We start from the raw sequence: 21,879 nt of genomic DNA, 5'->3' as shown, positions 1-21,879 counted from the left end.
AAAGCATGTCCGCGGAGAATGCACCATCAAGTTTTAGACTGTAAATAGAAAGCAAACTACGATTGCACGTAAGTAGAAATATGTTCTATAATTTTCTTGTATCCTCAAAATGTCCTGTCATTAAAGAGGTTTTGTTAGTATTGCTCTCACGAATTCGATTTCGTGTCCCTCTCTTCAAAAGTAAAAGTGTAGATATATTGTACTTGTATTATAAAACAAGTTAATTGTAAACATTTGAAGAGACAAATAGTGTGTAATATCTAGTAATTTTAAGTAGGATGTTATAATTTCTTCTACAAGTTATTACATATAACATTTAAAACTTGACTCAACATGAGTTAAATACCATACCAGTGGTTATATCCTAGAGGAAGAATAATTCAGAGCATTTACTTAAGTTAAAGCACTAATACCACACTGTGAAACTACAAGTCCTGCATTTAAAATCGTACTTATGTAATAGTATGCAAGTGTTACCAGTGTTCCCTGTCAGAGTTCTACGATTATAAATAATGTTTTTGGATTAATAGCACAGCTCCTCATTTGAACTGCTTCATATAGGCTATTTTTGTTTAATCTACGGTATTGTATCATATTCTATGAGATCATCATTTCTATGTAGCTTTGGTGTCCTGTAAGAACCACATATCTCCAAAAAGTCAACAAGCTCAGACAAATGCTCCTCTTATCAGCTTGATGTCAATGCATTTTCCACTAGATGTTTTTTTAAATAGTTGGGTTAGAGAGGAGAATTTTCTCAACTTGTGAAGACAAGTAGCCCCCAGTTTGTATGTAGATATAATATGAGTAAATGTAATTAGGTACATCGTCCAGCTGCTATTTCCTCACTCCAATAAGAAGTTGGGTTTTGTTAGACATTCTTGGTAACAGAAAATTACTCGTGACACAGATTAAGACTGTGAATGCATATTGTCAACCAGAGATTTTGTCTCCCAGTGAAAGGATACACACTTCCTTATTTTTTTTTTTATTTTTTAAAGTTGATCGTACATGATTGCTCAAAACCTATTTAAAATTGCTGAAATAAAACGTGACGTTTGCAGCTGATTGTGACCCCTGACCTCAGCGTTGAGGGGAACAATCGGAAATAATATTCTCCTATTGGGATCCATTAAATGTCACATTAATTATTTAAAAACAAATCAAGCATTTCAAGCTGAATTCATAAATGTTGCCCTTTTAAAGGTCACACTTCTAATGATCTTAACAAAAATGGCCATGTATTGAGGAAAACTTGATATTTGGGCATTAATTATGACTCACAGCTATAACTGCATAAAATTATATTTACTCCCATGTCTCAGCAGTGAAAGTCATTTGTGTCGACTGACCTTTCGTACCACTCTCTGCCACAAAAACATACTAATTCACCAATTTTCAAAATAGGTTTACTTGTCTTACATCTCGGCTCAACTTTAACGCAACAATTTAAAGATAATATTGTGTAAGATTTTGAATCATTTAACATTTTAATAATATTACATAGGGGTGTGCTCAGTGTTGTTGTATGGAAGAAACAAAGAACAATAATTGATGAATTTGCAAACGTTTTACTCATAAAATAATCAGGCAATTAAGGCCAAAAAGAAGCTGCGCAACCATGATGCACCAACACAAACATTATGAAATACAAATATCAAAATTCAAACACAATTAAAATTCATTTCAGATCTTCCTTTTAGGAGGGAAATGGTGGAGATTGTATTTTGTATATTAATTGAATGAGCTGCTTGTAACACTGATCTCCAATAACAGCAAGATATATATATATATAGTTACTTTATTAATCCCACAAGGGGACATTTTTTTCGCTACAGCAGCATTTATAGATACAGGAAAGCAATAAAACAACAGTAAAAATACTTTAAACAAAAACACACTCGGGGGAGCTGCTGTAAGAGGCTGCCACTAGCACGGCGCCATCTTCAACAGATAATCCTGGATGTTATATGGCCGGAGAAGGTCCTATCATATAATCCTGGAGGTTAAATGGCCGGAGAAGGTCCTATCATATAATCCTGGAGGTTAAATGGCCGGAGAAGGTCCTATCATATAATCCTGGAGGTTATATGGCCGGAGAAGGTCCTATCATTCTGACATCAAAGAGCGCACAAAAAGCATGCTAAACAGGGAGGAACTATGTAAAGGGCTCCAAACATATGAACTACAGCCATCGTCGGCTCTGTTGTGTTGCATTATTGACCACTGCTTCCTTTCGCTTCAGTAAAATTGGTCACTTGCGCCACTTAGCGTCGCGTCGGGGAGCACGCAAGGCGTGACAGCCGACGTTGCCTGTTTACAACTGCCAATGAACACGTGGCGCACTGAATTCTGCGTACCCATTGGTCGGTACGGCAGTAATGTGGGCGGGGACTCTCCCGCGGAGGCCCAATGGGGTCCGGTATGTAAATTCCGTTTGAAAATTTCCCGGGAAATCTGAGTTTCGCGGGAGGGCTCTTGAGCGCGTAAACCGTATCCCTTCATTCATCAGGCCGTTTCCTGAAGCCATTTCTAGACGGGGGAAACGAGAGTTGCGCTACTTTTTAATCCGTTGCATCTGCCTAAATGCACTTTCCCGAGGAAAAATACTTTTCTAAAGTCGATAATTCAGACACTCGTCTTCACTTCGGTCTGATTATTTTTGTAACTATCGCGGCGGATTAGCAGCAATACGGGCTTGAAAGTTCAGCGACAAGAAAGGGGTTACCCCGAATACGCAAGATGAGAAGAGGGATCTCCTCGGCTCCGGACAAAGTGATTTTAGCGGGGGTCGGGGGCTCTCCTCTGGACAAGAATATCATTTTAACAGCTCTCTCGGATCGTTTAAATCCCGGTCAAGCCAACGCTACATACATCCAAATAATAACCACACCACCGCCTTGCAACGTTACACAGACATCAAACGTGTGTTTATCCGAGCCTCAGATTAACAACATTTACACAACTCCGCAACAACCTGCAGCAAACGGAGCCGGACAACGACCCGCTCTGGGGAGACCGCCGGTAATAATAACCTTTACACAGCTCGTTTGAAACATGTTTTAGCTTTTTTGCTGCCAAACTACGACCGAGAGAGAGAGAGAGAGAGAGAGAGACAGAGGGAGAGAGAGGGGGGGGGAGAAGAAAAATATGTTAGCTTGCTAAGGCTAGCCGAGCTTGTTGTTCGGGCAGCTAGCGTGTTAGCCTCTTTAGCCAGGGTATTCCCACGACTCAAACCCGGCGAGGTCGGCTGACTGAACCACCGCCGGGCCGAGCCGAGCCGGGCCGGGCCGGGCCGGTCGAAAGGGTTGAAGGGGGTTCGTTGGCTTCAGGGACGCGGAAAAGGGCGAGTTGAAGTTAGTTTAGCGCGAACCGAAATGCGGACCTGTCACGTAGTAGCGTGCTTAGCTGACTTTCAGGGCGCTTTAGAGTCCGCTGCAACCTCCTGGTTTTTGTTGTTGGGTTTTTTTTAGCAGCCTAGATGGAAATATTGGTAAGAGATGAGTAACGTTAGCGGTGGCCTAGTGGCTGCTGTCGGGTGTCTTAATTTAGGGGGGTGGTGGTGGTGGTGGTGGAGGAGGAAAGGTGGAGGAAGAAGGTGGAGGGGGGGGGGCTGCCTTTGGGTCTTTAGTTAGCTCCTTTTTTTTTTTTTTTTTGTAGCTTTGCAAGACACGAGGATCGAAACTTGCAACAGCGCTGTTTTGTACACGGATGTAGTGTCCTATCAGTGGTGGAAGTCCTCGGTAGATGTCCCTCTCAGTCGTCTCCGTAGATGTTGAGCCAACTTGGGTGAAGCTTGACACACACACAAAAAAAATGTGTGTTAGCTTTCGAGGCTAGTCGCACCATTGGTTATCAGTGGACAGTGTAACTCGTTGTCGGCCTTGACCTTTATATTTATTTATTTATTTGTTTCGCATCAGTGTTATTTACGTCCCTCTCTTTTGTAAATAAAGTAACGTTACGGCGCCTTTCACGCCAAGTAAAGTGAAACCCGAGTTTGCTGCTTTACTGCTGACTGCACGTTTCCTGTGTTCTCAACGTGCACAAACCACACAGAGTAGTTTGAGCAGCATTCAGGGTGGAGGTCTGTTCCTGGATGTTCATCTTGCATGAACTACACCAGCCTCTGTACCTCTTCTCTGCCTGCTGTGGCCATGAGCAGGCATGGGGTGAAGGGGGGGAGGGAGGGGGGGGGGGAGCTGCTTTTGCTGATATAAAATGGCTGACACTTTGACAGTCAACAGAGGGCATATTATTCCTTCTCAGACTTGTGTTTGATCAAGTTACATTAAGTATTACATGGTTTTTTTTTAGTTTTTTTTTTTTTAATGATGGTTGAAATACTTTTATTTCCCGAGGGCGAGTTGATTTCTGCCCTTAAATGTAGAGGGAAATGCAGCAGATCAGCACACTGGTGCTGGCGTGTTGCTCAAAGACACTAAAACAGGGTGGCTTCTTGCCAACCAACTGGCTGAGAAGACTGCTCACTGGGCCACGAGGATTTATGTGTGGAATCGACAACATATTCAGCTTCTCACTGAAGCAACTGACACATTGATTTAGGTCCTTATCTGACATCTGCATCTAAATTGTGCGGAGATGTTGATCGCGTTATCTATTCAGGTTTCAACACGGTGTTAAATAGTACAGCTGAGTCCAAAACTTGGTGTGAGATCCTTCTGAAATTAGAAGTAAACCGCTAACTTGGTAGGAGCGTGTTTAAATGCTCTTCAACAAATTGGCTGGAGCAGGGACATCACTAGCAATCTATAACTAAAGATTTAAGATTTTTCTTTGGTGGTTTAAAAATGCTGCAGCATATCAAATGTACAAAAAAAAAAAAAAATCTCATGCTGTTCAGAGACAAACGTGTCTTTGTTTAATAGATGCAGGAAATAACTTTACTTGACGACTGTTAAAGTGCCTCGAACTGAACGTGAAATTACCCGACATTCCCTTTAGTTATGTGGTCTTGCTACGTATACTCTAGTTGTATACATGTGTTGGTTTACTTTGGCACTACTGTACAGCACTCGGATCAAACCCGTAAGTGTGACTCATTCTTATGCTATTTGGGTTTGTCGTGGCCAGTCTGTTTGGGGATAAAAAAAAAAAAAAATGAATCACAGTCATTAGTTTTGTGCCACATCATCACGTATGAAGTTTATTAAACTGCCAGTATTTCACTGTAATACATTAGTATTTGGATGAACATCTTCATTTGTCTCAAGATTTTATGACGGCGTCCTCACTGCAACACTTCAGAAGTCCTGAAGTAAAATAATGGGCTTATCAATGCTGAAGGCTGCAGAGAACAATGTCCTTTCAGATTCAGTGATGAAAAAGCACCCGGCAATGGACTATACTCAGCAAGTGTGTCTCTCTCAAAGTTTACATTGAACTTTTAACATTTATCTTTTTGGTGTCAATTTTTTGTTCTGCTATGTTACACTTCAGAGACTCTGAAGAGGGGGAAGTATATGTATCATTGTTTGTGAGGTGGCTTCAGAGATGAGTGATGCCTACATCCGAGACAACCCTATGTACTGCTAACACCCTCTGTTGTGGTCTCCTAGGCAAAAAGGCGTTTGGCTCTCGATGATTCAGACCACCAGTACCAGTCAGAACCAACCAGAACTCCAAGAGGCAGAGGTGGAGCTGCAGCGACCAATGGGGCACGGCTAAAGACACCCAGAAGTAAGAAACCCTCGACATCCTGTTGGTACATTCAAAGCAGAATTTTCCATTCAGGTTCATCCTGTGCAGATGCTCGCCCTCACCACGTTTTACACTGATGAACAGGCTTTGTACAGTCATCACATTGAGCAATTTTTTTTCCAGAGCTGTACTTAATCACAAAGGTTTTGTGTGTAATTTTCTCAAAGTGGTTCACTGACATTTTGATCAGGAAGTGTTTTACATTTTTAATATAAGAATAATGAGATTTGAATGTTTTTGAAAATCAATTATCTAAAAAGTACTCTCATCCTCAGTTCCCTGCAGCACTGTAGATCTCTCCATAGTAACATCAACACTTCATTTCTGAAGGAATACCCAATGATTTTTTTTTTCATCTGCCAGCATACGCAAACATTTTCAAAAACATAATACATTTCTAATTGCTTCCTGACTGCTTTAAATTCTACAGCTGGGCTTAATAAGAAAGTTATTCTTTCAGATTTCCCATGATTTTGGTGAACTCTTTGCATGTGTGTCCTGTGCAGTCCTCTTACATTATATCTGGGGCAAAATCGGAGCATCATTTTTTTTTGTGATGTGTAGCCATCACAGGAGTGTAATACATGATATTGTTGATTTATACCAGTAGATGTGTTGTAGGGTAACACGTGACATTCTGCAATCCCGTGCTCTTGAACAGCTGTATTCCTCCGAGGAGAGGAAGAGATATTATCTACACACAGCAATTTCTATTAAAATCCAAGCTCGGCTGATAAATTCTAACTCAACACTTGGGGCGAAATGTTTCCAGCTGGGGATTATTAAAGTTAACTTCGACCCATTGTTTAACCCTCAGTGTATCTTCATGTAAATCACACATGCCCAGCTGATTATAACTTATTGGAGTCATTTGCCCACATTGAAAATTCTCCATCCGTTTTCCCCAATGTTGCAGTGTGTCAGTGATTAAACCTCTAAATGGGGTCCTGTATAAAAAAACAGAGTCACATCAGAAACACGGTCACATCAATCAATCAATCAATCTGTTTTTATTCAAAGTGCAAAATATCCATGAGGCATGGTCCCAGTTGATTTTACGAGTTCCAGTGAATGAAATAAAGGACAACCACATTTGAAAAAACAAAACCTGAATCTTATAATATTTCTTAAGGTGCGAGTTATTACACAGTTGTTGAGTTAGCTTTGTTAAAACTGGACTGTTGTACATGTCGATCTCTTATGACACCTGCTGCTGTGGGAAACCTTGCTTTTTGATTTCTATGGTACCCTGAAATCCTGAGATCTGGTTGACTCTTTCACATATTGATGAAGCCATATTTCGCTTGGCTTTCTGCTCCTAAGGGAAATTGTGACAAGGAATTTTTAATACTAAATTTCTCAGCAAAAAGTAACTATCAGGTATAAAACAGAAATACTTTACCCTTCTCCTTTATTTCTCTGATCGTCTCACTTTTTGTCCACCGCAGCGCCCAAGTCTCCACCAGAGAAGACGCGGTATGACACCTCCTTGGGCCTCTTAACAAAGAAGTTTGTGGACCTTCTCGCTCAGTCCTCTGATGGTGTTTTGGACCTAAACCTTGCTGCTGAAACTTTACAGGTACATTTATACCCACACTGGGTTTTGTACCCTCATGGTTGAAATGCACTTATTGTAAGTCGCTTTGGATAAAAGCGTCAGCTAAATGAAATGTAATGTAATATTACTTAAAATGCCCTGGTCGATTAAAACATTGTAAAACAATTGTAAGCACTCCGAGCATATAAAATCGCTGATTTAGTGACTGCTAATTTACACGGCTACATCTACCTGTATTCTTGCTTTCAGGTACAGAAAAGGCGGCTGTATGATATCACCAATGTACTAGAAGGCATTCATCTCATCAAGAAGAAATCAAAAAACAACATTCAGTGGATGTAAGTGGTCATTGTCTCCCACTCTTTCATCTAAAGGCTCTGGTTTGATTTTATACTACTTGTGGACCGTAGCACCCACTAAAATTGACACTGTGGCAACAGCAAGAAACTTAAAACTGCCACTTTGTATGCAAGTTATCCCAACATGAAGAAATTTAACAAAATAATGGGATTATCTGGCATGTCTCCGGGTGCCCTTATATGTCTTCCTCCTCCAACGTTTGCTCCTTTTTTGTGTTTTCCTATTTTATTTCCTTCCTTTGCAATAACTTCCAATTCATGCTATCTTGATCTGTGTGACAAAAATTGTCATCCTCCCAAGTTCCCAAGGGTCTGGACTGTCGACTGCATCAGGAAAACAAAATCGAATGTTTATTTTGAGGAGAGGCTGTGCGAGACTATTCGCCTTTTTTTATTTTTATTTTAATAATTCATCAATAAAAGTGATCTCAATTCTAAGCAAGAAAATAGAAATTCACATTTGATCCGGAATCATGCATACCTAGCTTTGGTCTACGTAGCAGACCGACAATTACCTTAAATTGTATGAATTGTCCTTGTTCAAAGTGCATCGGGGAGCGCATGTGGACACAGGAACCATGACTTGGCCTTAGTCGTGCTAAACTTACTACTTGTGTCCCCATTTATTTAGTTGTCATGAAGAGGACATGCAGTTCAGGAATGGGCCTTAAGCACCTGTGCTTATTGGTTCTTGAAAGCATATAATATGCTTTCTGATTAAGCCTTAACTTTTTAAAAGTTTTGTTTATGATGTTGTACTGTATCTATTTTCTTTTTTAAGCTCGGTGTTGATGTGGTTGTCCTAAATTTAGATGTTGCTAACGTAAATTTCAGTCTTTATCCATCACTAGACTTGGAAATGTCCACAAATGAATCTCGTATCAAATGACTGAGAAAGCATGTTCTTCATCGTTGTGATTTGTGGTCCACGTGTGCTTTACAGCAGATAAGATGAGGCAAAACTAGGGATACGTTTGCTTGTTGAAGGGTAGTATAAAACTTTAAATCTGTGTCAGGGACAGAAAACTGAGATCAGACCTTTTTTTTTTAGTCTTTTTGAAGCTATTGTATCAAATATTTGAAACAAAGAGCATGAGCTACCAGAGAATCTGTAAGAGAGAAGCCTCAATATGTACTAAATCTGCTCTAATTCACTCTCCATGTGCTCTCTCACTCACAGGGGCTGTAGTCTGCTGGAGGTAGAGGGGGCACTGAGCCAGAGACAAAGACTCACAGCCGAAGTTTCTGTGCTGGCTGAAGAAGAGCAGAGGCTCGAACAACTCATCCAGAGATGCAGCCTGGATATGAGGCACATGAGCGATTTGCCAGGCAACCAGAAATATCCTTTTGTTGATTTTGCGATTCCCAAACTTCTAGCGATTCCCAAACTTCTAGCTACCTTGCCTCAGTGAACACGTATCCATAATCCATCAGGTAAATGTTGTCCGACTGATGGCTCAAACCGATTAAGGTTCAAATGCAGGATTGATGCAGGTTATTCCTGACTCTAAATGTCGCGGTGGCAAAACCTCAACAGGGTTAGACTTGAACCCTGATTTAAAAATCAGATCCGAAGCACACCTTCATCTTACAACGCTGCATGTGTTACATGTGTCACCGAATGCAGATTGTGTACAGTATAGTGTGTAAAATGAAAAGCAACTCATCTAGGTTTGACCCCAGAACATGTTACATATGTCCACTACTGATATGTGTAGAATTGATATTGGATTTTGGTTTCATTTCTTTAACCCGGTTTGTCTCCACGTATGCTTATGTAACGTACCAAGACATCAAACAGCTGGGGAACCTCAGAGACCAGACTGTTATTGTCATCAAAGCACCAACAGACACCAAACTGGAAGTACCAGACCCTGATGAGGTTTGTGTACTCGCACAAAAACGCATACACTGTGTTTGTCACCGTTGTCCTGGTGAATCTTCTGCTTCTTGCACACTAGTCATCCAACCTTTGACTTGTACTTCCAACAAACAACTGGTGGAAATTTGGTTAAGTTTTCTCCTGATCTTACCCAAAGAGCATAGGAATTAATATTAACTCTAAATAAGGTGCTAAGGTGCATCTGGGACATGTTAGTCCAGAAGAATAGTCCTAATCTTAATGGGGTTTATCACAAAGTCAGGTATCTTCCAGTCTTTATACCAAGCAGATAAACCTGTCCCATGTATAAGTCTGTATTGGATGCCCCATATTGCTATCACATTATTTTTGACTCATAGCAAGACATTAAACAAATTGACTTCACACTGTAAAAGTTGACATCATTTTGGATTTTAAATGAATACCCAACAGCTTCACAAAAGTTTTCCAGTATGTAACCTTTGAAAAAGTGCAGTCAGATTCTGCCCTAACAGCAGCTAACATGTGCTGCTACCTGTTTAACACACACATTAAGAAAATCAATGCACTCACTTTGGAAGTTTCAACTAGTAAAGCTGACCCTTTCAGACTTGGTGTTGCTAAGTTGTTTTACCAAAAGAATGACAGCTCAGTGAATGAAGCAACCTCTGGATCTATAGCAAAATGTATTCCATCAGTTTGCACCGAGTTACGAGTTTATCATGTACTCTGCACAGACTCCAGTACCTGGTGTATATACATTGGTAGACACTGGAACATTTAAGCTGTGGCCATGTGGAAAGGAAACTTTTCATCTTTCAATAGAGTGGGCCATCTTTGTTGTCAAGATCAGTCCTGTCACTTTTCTGATTTTATTTCTACTCTCCACAGAGTTTATCCATCCACCTGACCAGCACCAAGGGTCCCATAGACGTCTTGCTGTGCCCAGATGAGGAGAATGACCCCAGAAGTCCTATAAAAAATGGCAGCACAGATATCAATGGGAACTCACCTTTCCTCAAAGTCCTTCAAGGTTTGTTTCAGATATCAGTGTGCAGCAGTGTTTTATTCACTTCATTTTCTTTCAAAATAAAGAAATTCAGAGGTAGTCAAGGTGACATTTCCTGAACAATTTTAGTTCCTGAACAGAGTTTCTTGCAGTGTTTCTTGTCTGTTAAGATGAGTGTTTATGTTATTTAGCATGCCGTTTTTAAGGCATGTATTTTTACTTGCTTGATGCACAGCTAAGACTTATGGGAATTTGGCGAATAGTTTATGATGTACGGTATCTAGCCATGGATCACACAACTTTGTGAACGTGTGGACAATTTTACCCTCCTGTGGTGCCAGATGAAAAGCCTGGTTATTGACAAAGTCATAAGGGTCCATCCTCTGTACTAAATGTAATCACACACTGAGTGAGGTCATTACAGTGTCTGAAAAGACGTTTCAGTTTTTTCCAGCTCTAAACAAATATTTGCGACATGTAGCAGTTCTCTGTTTTTGTCTCTGAAGTGAATTAAACCCTCAACTTTTGTCATTTGATCAACATTGGCACCTGAATTCCACACATTTTTGGGACCACTGGTATGGGTGCATCTGCGATTTCCCCCAGGAGATTGGCTGAACTTTTTATTTGTTGATACCCCAAGATTGTGATTTCCTGAATGTTCTGCTAAATAGGGTGCACAATATAGTTTATGGAGTGGATTTTAGATGTGAATGAAGGTGTTACGTTTAACGAAATGCAGCCCTGACACATCATTGGTTTATTCAGTTGTCTGATATATGATGGACAGTTTTTAAAAAGCTCCCCTTTGGACTTTGCTAAAATTGATTTATAGTATCTTTCTTCAAAGTTTAAAAGTCCTACTTTTTATCAAGAATTTTGTGTCCCAGATAAAGATGAAGACAACCCTGATGGTTATTTATAAAAAGTTTGGTGATGTTTGGAATAGTGCACTTTATTGTTATGGATTCAAACTATTCTCTGAATAACACCTCTGTACTTTGCTGTTTACTAGTAGCAAGTATTGAAGGTAGTGTGAGGCATTGTATAGCTATGGCATTACACAATTTATTTACAAAATGTTACAAAGAAAAAAATAATCAAGGACACTATAACAACAACAAAAGGTAGCTTTGATTCCACTGAATGATCTATGGATCCTCTTCAGCAATATTTCAGAGTGATAACAGGGGGCTGAGGCAGTCAAGTCTTTTGCTTTAGCTCCATCAAAAGACCGCACAGTTTCGTTAATGCAGGGTTGTGGTCCATCAGAAGGACAGGCAGCTGGATCTTCATCATTTGATCCAGAATGTGGACTGTTAGAAGACGAGGCAGTTGGACATTTTTCATTGGAGCTAAGATGCGGACCGTTGGCGGATGAGGCAGTTGAACATATTTCAGGTTGTGGACTGTCAGAAGATGCGGCAGTTGAATGTTTTTCATTACAGACTGTTGACTTGTAGTATTGAAGGTAGTTTGAGGCATTGTTTTGGTGTGGCATTAAACAATATATTTACAAAATGTTACAAAGAAATAATAATCAAGGACGCCAACAGCAACAAAAGGTATCTCTGATTCCACTGAAGAATCTTTGAATCCTCTTCAGAAATCTTTTAGAGCGACTACGGGGGGCTGAGGCAGTCAAGCCCTTTGCATCAAATGGCCGCACAGTTTCATCATTAAAGCAGGGTTGTGGTCCATCAAAAGACCAGGTGGCTGGACCTTCTTCATTGAAGCGAACATGTAGTCCATTAGGAAACAAAGCAGCTGGATGTACATCATGTGAAGTAGAAAGTAGTCTTTCATCAGATGTCCCAGGAACTGGTGCATCTTCACAGAAGTCTTTAAAGGATTCCTTTAAAGGCAAAATACCTTTGTCAGAGTTATAGGTGGAACCATCATCAATGGTTTTGGTTCCCTTGAGTGACCCGGTGGCTGGAGTGTCATAACGCCCAGTGGCTGACTGTTGATGAGACAGGTAGGCTGCAGAGGTTTTCGCTCTGTACTCCACAGGGCAGACCCTCATTATGGCTTGGGAGATGGTCAGACTAGATGAAGTATGACAATCAATTACTAGATTAGCATATAAACAAGACTCATTTAAAACCAATGAGTGGACTGTTAACGAAACGCTAGAGGCCACTGTTGCGGCTCAGCCATTAAAGCCAACAGTCCATCCTTCTGTCAACTACCAGTGTGAACGGACACAAGGTCACTTACTAGTTTCTGCTGAAGGGGTGCTTTGTCAGGTGGGACATTGTGATGAACGGGTGCTGCAGAGCTTCACGGGGAGAAATTCTTTCATCCCCATGAAGGTGAAGCATACGTTTCAGGAGGTCCACAAAAGTCCTTCTGTCAGCATATTCAGCAGCCTCCCATTTTGGATAGACCTGGATTTCGGAAACAGGTCAGGTCAGGTGATCAACTCCCACCTCGTAGACACAGATCAGAACCTTCTGCTGATTCAATCTTTACTCATACAACACAGCAGAAAGTACTTACATTGAGCAGGCCATCCAGAGAGCTTTGCAGGTCAATGAAGCTGTTCCACTCTTTTGGTTTTAAATTGTTAGAAGCTGTATATTCATCTGGTGTCTGAAGGAAGAATATATATATGAAACTGTTTTAGAAGAGTTCATCCAAACTGATTTAATCAACACCAACCAAGAAAAACATTCTACTCTACCATCAGCCTCCAACTGGAACCATCAGCAGTCACCTCTTCAGTGAAAAAATAATCGGTATAAAAACCAGCACGGAGCAGGTGGTCATCTGGCTGACCCAGAATCTCAACCATGCCCTTCATCTGCAGACAGAAAATACATATTCACATCAGGTGAAGTTCTGCATGAAGCTCCCACTTGCCTCTGGATTGGACTGAGCTAGCTGACCTACCATTTGATAATCACAGTTGACGGGGAAGAGGTTTTCTGCAAGGTAGAGGAAGGCCATGATGCAGCCAAGTCCCCACACATCTATAGCCTCCGTGAAGGGGAGGCCAAGGGTAACTTCTGGCGCCCTGAGGGGGGAAGACGAGACCCAAATATGACAGATGTTACCAATCTTTGAGGACCAACAGAACAATGTGGAGATTTAGATTTAATACAGCGCTCTTCGATTAATCGCTGAGCCATGAAGACTGAACCCACCTGAACCCGCCTGGCTGAATTTCCATCCCAGTAAAAACTTCAGAGGCTGCAATGGCCAGACCAAAGTCTATTAATTTGACCCTGAGGGGTTGGTTCTGCACATTGACAAACATAATGTTGTCCGGCTTGATGTCGGTGTGCAGTATCCTGAGACGCTTCAGGGCGTCCAAAGCAACCAAAAGCTGCAGGGACAAAACAAAAAAAGACAAGTATTGTATTTAGTTGTTTTTTCACATGCTTCAGTGTGGGGTTAAAGTTTTCTTCACTGATGAGGAGTAGATATGCAGAACAATAGATAATTGGTTTTATAATAAAATGATACCAACCTGCTTTGTGATGGCGCGGATCGAGTTTAGAGACATTGGCATCCAGTGAATATTTTCGAAAAAGTCATAGAGAGTAATGTCCAGCATCTCAAATGCTAGACAGGTCTGTCCCATGTGTTTGAACCGCTCGAAGAACTTTACCACATTGGTGAGGTCTGGTTTCAGGACACTGATGGCCTTTAAAATGGACACCTGGGAAGAAAAGAGGAGGACATGATCTAGACCAGTGATTCCCAAACTGTGGGACCAAGGCTTCACATAGTGGTTCACAAGAACCTATAGCTTAAACCAGTAGTGTAATCTACTACGTGATGTGCAGGTATATGCCATACACCCACTGAGGAAGCTCCATGATTTAACACTTAAACACGTGCAAAGATACGTAACAAAATAGTTTTGTCACAAAACTTTTACTTCAGTAATTTTGCTTTGTAAATATAGACCGGCAGGGTCTCCAACCCTCACACATTTACCGAGACACTTGTTTCAGTGTCTTTCTCACACAAAGTGAGAGTTGTGCACATTCACACAAGTGGCACAACAATGGTAATTTCATTCATTACTTTTAAATTATAAATTAACCCAGACACCGTGACAAGATCAGTCAGGGTCTGACAAAATTACCGTGTGTAGCTACTTTTGACTGTCACACACAGTCACATGTTATGAGCCACAGTTAAAATTATTGTTACACAACATTTGTCCTCAGGTCGAGGTCGAATATATTGAGCTCCATCAAGGCTGCATTGTCAAAAATATTTTTCTGTCATGTCAAGTGTTTTCTTACAGAATTATTAGTTACACAGTCTCACTGCAGGATATTTGCAGTAGTGACATTATTGTTCATGTAGATTCGTTGCCATGAATTCATATTGAACAATAGTAGCACACCAAAATACGGCAGTAGGTAGTCGTCTAACAAGGAAAATATTTGATGAGGCTCCCATGAGCTATTGTAGTTAAATCATCATTTCACATGGACAGAATTTTCCTTGTTTAGGAAGTCATAAAAAGAAAATTATGAAAGATTTTTTTAGCAGCTACACAGACAGCAGATTTGAGCAGGTTAAGATTGCTGATTTATTTGGCCTGGCCTATTGTTGTTATGGAACTCCCCTCAAATATATTGCAGTATATTTATTACTGGGCTACCTCTTTCTCAGTGTCCTGGGTAATATCTGAGTCTTTCAGGATCTTGACAGCCACAATCTCTTTGGTCTTCACGTTTTGACACTTGGCCACTTTGCCAAAGCAGCCTTCACCAATAAACCCCAGAACAAAGTAACCAGAAGAGCTGCTGAGCAGAGTTTGCCCTATCTGGACCTCAGGTGCTGTCGGTGTGACTGTGGACAGAGACAGTGAACATGAAGAGAAAATATTTGAAGTCCGTGTAGTCAGAGTGTGAGGGCCATTCAGTCAACACAACATGAACAAACACGCGACTGAACCATGAATCATGTCGCCGTACTGATTCACTAAATGTAGCCAAAAGCTGCTAATTTTAGAATCATTTAACTATTTACAGTTAGTAGAAAAACAGATTTGAGAAATGATGTGAGCCAAAATAACTGTCGAAACCAACTCTGGCACCAACAAAAACTGCAGAACGTGCTTTGCTACATTTAAAGACCAGATTTACGGTTTTAATGGTGTCTCTAGTGTGTTTTCATAGCAGATACGATGAGCATGGTCTTCATTTTGTTTGTTGTCTTACCTGATGCACCAACGGCCAGAGCGCAGGTTGACCACTCTGACATTTTTTTCAGTCAGATTTTCACAGTTTATTGTTTACAAGGTTAGCAATGCACTTTCAAAATTCAATCTTTCAAAATTCACGATTCGTCTTCAAATCAGTGCTCTTTTCTCTCTCAAATGTGTGTTTCTTTCTCTCAGTGGTGATGGTGGAATGACCACGATCCAAGAAGCATCCACTGAACAGACTACCACCTGTTATGACATCATAATGCCATTGAGAACTGTCAGTGTTCCATTCTATTCTTTTAACCACTCCCTGGAACACACGTTAAAATACAACAAATATAACCTAAAAAACATGTTTTTATTCAAACAAGCTCCTAAATAATGGAAATAATTATTTTTTTTCATGCATTTCAGTGGTTCAGTGGAATTTTCATACAGTTAGCACACACCTGACCTGTTTGTGTTTTTGATGAGCTTTAGATAGATAGATAGTTACTTTATTAATCCCCAAAGGGAAATTTTTTCGCTATAGCAGCATTTATAGATACAGGAAAGCAATAAAATAACAGTAAAAAATATTAAATATAAAAATACACAGTATATGCAATAAATAATAAAATCAAAAGAATAAAATAAAATAGAATAATTAAATTAAATTAAAACTAACTAAACAATCGTGCAAAGTTTTTTTTATTTTATTTTTTTTATATTTAAACAAACAAGAAAAACAGACAACGGTGTTATTGTTGTGTGATGGATTTGGCCAGCGGTGAGTTATTTTACAGTCTTACTGCAGTGGGCAGGAATGATCTCCTGTATCTGTCCTCGTGACAATGGAGCTGGAGGAGTCTTTTGGAGAAAGTGCTCCGCTGTCCCTGCAGCAGGTGGTGGAGAGGGTGGTCAGGATTATCCAATATGGATAATAGTTTCCTCAGCGTCCTCCTCTCCACCACCTTTTCCAGGCTGTCCAGATTGCAGCCGATGATGGAGCCGGCCTTCTTAACCAGTTTGTTAAGTCTGTTGGTGTCTCCGGCTCCAATGCTGCTCCCCCAGCAGACCACGGCGAAGTACAATGCACTGGCCACAACAGACTGGTAGGACATCTCCAACATCTTGCTGCACACATTGAAGGATCAAAGTTTCCTCAAGGAAAAGAGTCGATTCATCCCCTTCTTGTAGACAGCATTGATGTTGGTCTTCCAGTTCAGTCTGTTGTCGATGGAGACACCCAGGTACTTGTACTCCTCAACCATGTCCACTTCCTCTCCCAGAACTCTCAGCGCTTCCTTCTGAAGTCGACCACCATCTCTCTGGTCTTGGCCACGTTCAGGAGCAGGTGATTTCTTCCCGCCCACTCCACAAAGTCCTCCACTACTGCCCTGTACTCATCCTCCCGTCCATCCCTTATACACCCAACCACTGCAGAGTCATCAGAGAACTTCTACAGATGGCAGGACTCTGAGTTGTACTGGAAGTCAGTGGCTGAAGGCTGCTTTCTTCTTATTAAGAAGCACCTTCAGGTCACTGGTGATCCACGGCTTGTTGTTGGGGAAGCAGTGTACAGTCCGGGATGGTACGGTGGTGTGTTCACAGAATTTGATGTACAGTGAACCCTCGCTATAACGCGGTTCACCTTTCACGGTCTCGCTGCTTCACGGATTTGCATTGTGTATTGAAATCACATTACAACTATATGTAACGTAGATATATTTAATGTCCAGTTCTATCTATTTCAATTGTAAAATAAAGGTTGCTACTTCACGGATTTTGCCTATCACGGTTTCTATTTGGAACGTAACCCCCGCGAAAAACGAGGGTTCACTGTATTCTGTGATACAGTCCGTCATGCTGTTGATGTCCTCCCCATGTGGTCCACACAGCACATCCCAGTCCGTGGACTCAAAGCAGTCCTGCAGGGCGTCTTTAGCCTCCTGTGTCCACCTCCTCACAGTCCTGGTGGTTACAGGCTGCCTCTGCACCAGAGGAACATACTTTGGTGTCAGCAGGACCAGGTTGTGATCAGACCTACCAAGGGGGGGAAGGGCAGTAGCACTGTATGCATCCATGGCATTAGCATTCAGGAGATCCAGAGTTTTATTGTTCCGGGTGGGGCAGTTAACATACTGGTGCAAAGTTGGCAGTACTTTATCCAGACTGGTTAAAGTCTCCAGTAACTGCCAGAAATGCACCGGGATGTTTAGTCTGAAGTTTGGACACAGTGGAGTGGATGGTGTCCACTGCTGCCTCTGTGTCAGCTGATGGAGGAACATACACAGCGATAACAATGGCGGACGAGAACTCCCTCGGCAAATAATACTGGCGCATCCCCATGGCTAGAAGTTCAATGTCCGGGCTACAGAAACGTTCCTACACACACATGGTCGGGATTGCACCACCTCTCGTTCACATAGACTGCAATCCCGCCACCTTTCTTCTTGCTGCTCCGAACAACGTCTCTGTCCGCCCGAATAGTCCTGAAGCCGGGTACGGCCGCGCTGTGGTCTGGGAAATGTGAGTGCAGCCATGTCTCGGTGAAACACATGATGCTGCACTCCCGGTATTCCTGCTGGGTCTTTACCAGCGCGCCGAGCTCATCAGTCTTATTGGCCAAGGACCTTTATTGTGTTCAACACATTATGTATATCAACACAGAAGAAAACAAAATGTCCTTCCTCCTGTGGACGAAAGGACCGTTCTTTACAATAAGTACACTAAGTAAGTTTTACCTGTGTAGATGAAAAGGAGTTCGATGCTTCAGGTTCAGGCCAAAGTCATTGTTTCCGTAAGTGTACACTGGCGTGTCTGTCTGCAGCTTAAGATTGTCTTTTATTTTCTATAGCTTTCTCTGCTGGTATCCCATATTGTTATGAACTATATTCAGTTTTACAATCTACAGCTACTTGAACATAAAACATAATTTCTATGCTGAACAACCAAACAGGGGCTAGCTGCGGGACTTCTTTTGTGACACTACAAGGAAATGAAAAATACAATCAAGTGTAGGTTCTCACAGCAAGTACATGTTGAAACTTATCACTCCTTGAACTTTTGCTACTGATGGTAGAGCATCTTTTTCTGCGTTATGTTCTGTCAGAAAAAGGCTTCATGGTGGCCAACTTGTACGCGGATACAGAAATATCTGTGATGCGCCAATATCAGCTGAAAGACCTGAAACTGGTTTTAAAAAAAGATGTCTGAGAGTAGAGTAGAAAACAAAACCCAAGTTATATGTCAGTGAACAAGTTGTTTGTGTCTGTTACTTGTGACACCAATCCCTGATTCATTGGTACAGATAAGAGCTGACTAATACTGGGTTTTTGGGGCAGATACTATGAAGTAAAAATAATTCCAATATGTATATATTGAAAAAAGTGTGGTTATTAAAGTCTTGTGACAAAGATAATCTAATCGAGACAGGATGTTTTACAGTTTACCATTAAACTTTTTGGTCGAAAAAGGATATCAGTTAACTTCAGTTGGAATGTAATAATTATAGATGGCTATAAATAAAATAAAACGGGACACAAATAGAACGATTTTCAAATTACCCCAAACATCTTTTTCTGCATTTTGTTCTGGAAAATTAAAATGATTTTCACTTCAGATAACATATGCTGATATCTGAATACGTCTCATGGGCCAACATCAGCTGATAAAATCATCCAACTTGTATATCGGTCAGGCTCATGTACAGATCAATGGAAGCAGAGCATCTTTAATGAAACCCTAGAAATGTTATTTGATCAGATTTTAAATGTGGTCTCCAGTGTAACAAGCTCCACACATAATGGTGAACATGGCCACTCTGTCTGGGGCCTGTTGACTAAATAGCGATAATAACTAATATTCAATATTTACTTTTGCAGATGCCAGCTGCCCAAGCACTTCTCCCAGCCCCTTTCTGGCTCCGACTTCCTCTTCCTCCACAGCTGTCTCCGTCACGACTCTTTCCCCCATCTCGTCCCCTTACACCAGTCTTCTCCAGCAAACGGAGGACCAGATCCCTTCAACCTTGGGGCCTTTCCTGCACCTCGGGCCTTCTCTTCTGGACCAAGACGACTACCTGTTAGGTTTGGGAGATGACCAGGGAATTAGCGACTTGTTTGACGCCTGTGACTTTGATAAAATGCCCTCACTCGGCCTGGATGACCTCCTGTGCAGCTAGCATTAGCTAAATGAAATAGATGGAGATGAAACACTGAGGGCTCTTTCTGTCCCACAGGGACTAAATACCATGTTCTTTCATGGTATGAGTCATACACGGCCTGGTCAGTGTGAAGCCTTTGCCATCTTTTTTGAGTGGATGGTGATTTACACAGGTGGTTGGTTGAGAATAAATGGGGTGTGGAAGAGTATCCACCTCTGTATGATGCAATGTTTATGCCTCCGTACAGAGAGAAACAAAGACAGCTCGAAGGAAAACACCTCCACATCACCTGGCATTACCACACATCCTGGGAGATCGGGTGGGTTTAGTATAACGATATGATCAGCCAAAGCTGGGAATGCTCGAGAGCGGGGAAGAGGAAAACAGTGTTACTAAATGTTGATGGTTCCTGTCCGCAAATCTCTTTTGGTGAGTAAATCATGAGAATGATCTGCGGATTTCCTGTGATTGAGTGTCTTGTCAGGTGTACAGACACATCCAGGTAACCCTTTAGATGTGTTAATGCCAAGTGTTGTGGGAGATGAGAGACTGAAGACTTCTCATTGACTTGTTTCTATTACACCAATTATCTGTGATTGAAGGCTTACACTGCTGATTGTTCAATAAGCATCTTTTGTGTTCAAATGTAGAAGATTTTAGGAATTAAAAAAAATATATAAAAAAGAAAATGTTTGCGCACAGCGTACACGACCACAGTTGTCAGCTCATGTTTGGGGTTTGGTAGGTTGAGGCTTTGGTTACTTGCCTTGTTTCTGTGCCTCTTCAGACACTTGTCAGGTCGCCTGATACACATTTGGCCAGTTTACAAAGTTACTAAAAGTATCTGGCACTCTTAATTTAAAATTTGCATGCAAGATGGCACGTACCCATTAGTTAGTATTCAAATTCCATTTGTCTGTAAAAGGCAAAGGAAATTGCCTCGCTCTTAAACAAGACAAGTGTACATCACTCGGTCATCTACAGATCAAGTGGGCAAATTTTTGGAGTGCAATGAATACAAAAACGCTCACCATGAAAAAAAAAAAAAAGTCTGTCCTCATATAACCCCAAAATGTGTGTTTAGTTGATAACAGAGCCCAGAAAAGCCATCACTTCTGAGTGATATGTGGTTCAGAAGAAGCACTTAATGTATAAAGCTGGCCAGTTTTGATACATGATGTGTAAACTTTAAAAAAAAATTACCAACTTGTATTTTTATGAAGACTTTGTCAATTCAGAACTCAAACTCCCTCGTTCTTGCTGCTTTTTACATGTCCTTTCCATCTTCATCAGCAGAAGCCGCCATAACCAAACTTCCTCTAACGCCTCCTCAGTCAGTCAGTCAGTCAGTCAGTCAGTCAGTTCGTTATACTGTGGTTTGAGCAAATCAGAAAAGTTTCAATGCCCACTGCCTCTTCAGTGTGAACTGAAAGCGGTGTCGGTGAGCTTTAGTCTTTTTAAAATCAATAACTGTTAAAGTTTAATGGATTTTAATACTGTAGAAATGACATGATGGTCATCTGAAGAATAAAGGACCAGATCGCCAATAATTGAGACTTCACCATGTAATGAAGGGCTAAACGAATACAAATGGAATACTTAAAGTGAATCCAGAGCGAATAAGCCTTAGTGTCACGTGTTGTTTAGAGCCAGTAAATATGTAAACAGCGGTCCATGAAGAAAAGCTTGATTACTTGCTGAAACAAAAGCAGCAGGATGTCAATTTACAATTTCCCCCCCCCCTTTCTTGGTATTTGAAACATCATCACATTTCACCTCTAATAACTTATATTTTATTACATCCCTGATTAAATGCACACATCTCGTCTGAAACCCTGGCTTTTAGAGATCACAGGTAATATTGCTGCTGGTAGCGTTGACTTTCCCCCGACCTGGTTGATGTGCGCTTGAGTAGTTGCGTGTGTTGCGTGTGTGTCGTGTGTATGAGTTGCGTCAGATCAAGCGTGCTGAAGAGAAAGCCTGCCGTGTGTAAATTGATGTACAGTTTTCTAATTTTTCAGTGCACAAGGTACTGTGTAGGCTACCTC

The 21,879-nt window shown here is 41.1% G+C and overlaps 1 protein-coding gene across 3 annotated transcripts; it reads left to right on the top strand.

Moving 5' to 3' along the window:
- Positions 1 to 2,615: 2,615 nt before the first annotated feature.
- On the top strand, positions 2,616 to 21,253 carry LOC138617869 (transcription factor E2F3-like). Of its 3 annotated transcripts, none has more exons than XM_069693196.1 (8): positions 2,616 to 3,024; positions 5,580 to 5,700; positions 7,170 to 7,300; positions 7,529 to 7,617; positions 8,819 to 8,977; positions 9,406 to 9,520; positions 10,391 to 10,532; positions 19,551 to 21,253. In XM_069693196.1, the coding sequence occupies exons 1-8, from the start codon at positions 2,743 to 2,745 to the stop codon at positions 19,847 to 19,849; spliced, it is 1,338 nt and encodes a 445-aa protein (XP_069549297.1). In that variant the 5' UTR covers positions 2,616 to 2,742; the 3' UTR covers positions 19,850 to 21,253. The 3 variants fall into 3 exon arrangements, with proteins under 3 accessions (XP_069549297.1, XP_069549299.1, XP_069549298.1); XM_069693198.1 differs by lacking the exon at positions 2,616 to 3,024 and adding an exon at positions 3,190 to 3,493; XM_069693197.1 differs by lacking the exon at positions 2,616 to 3,024 and adding an exon at positions 3,734 to 3,789.
- The last annotated feature ends 626 nt before the right edge of the window (positions 21,254 to 21,879 follow it).

The sequence above is a fragment of the Brachyistius frenatus genome, unplaced genomic scaffold (assembly GCF_029030835.1).
Source record: "Brachyistius frenatus isolate BFR_SWC_R1_liver_20210118 unplaced genomic scaffold, ASM2903083v1 Contig_14, whole genome shotgun sequence".
NCBI classification, from domain to species: domain Eukaryota; kingdom Metazoa; phylum Chordata; class Actinopteri; family Embiotocidae; genus Brachyistius; species Brachyistius frenatus.
This window is presented reverse-complemented; position numbering and strand designations above follow the sequence as displayed.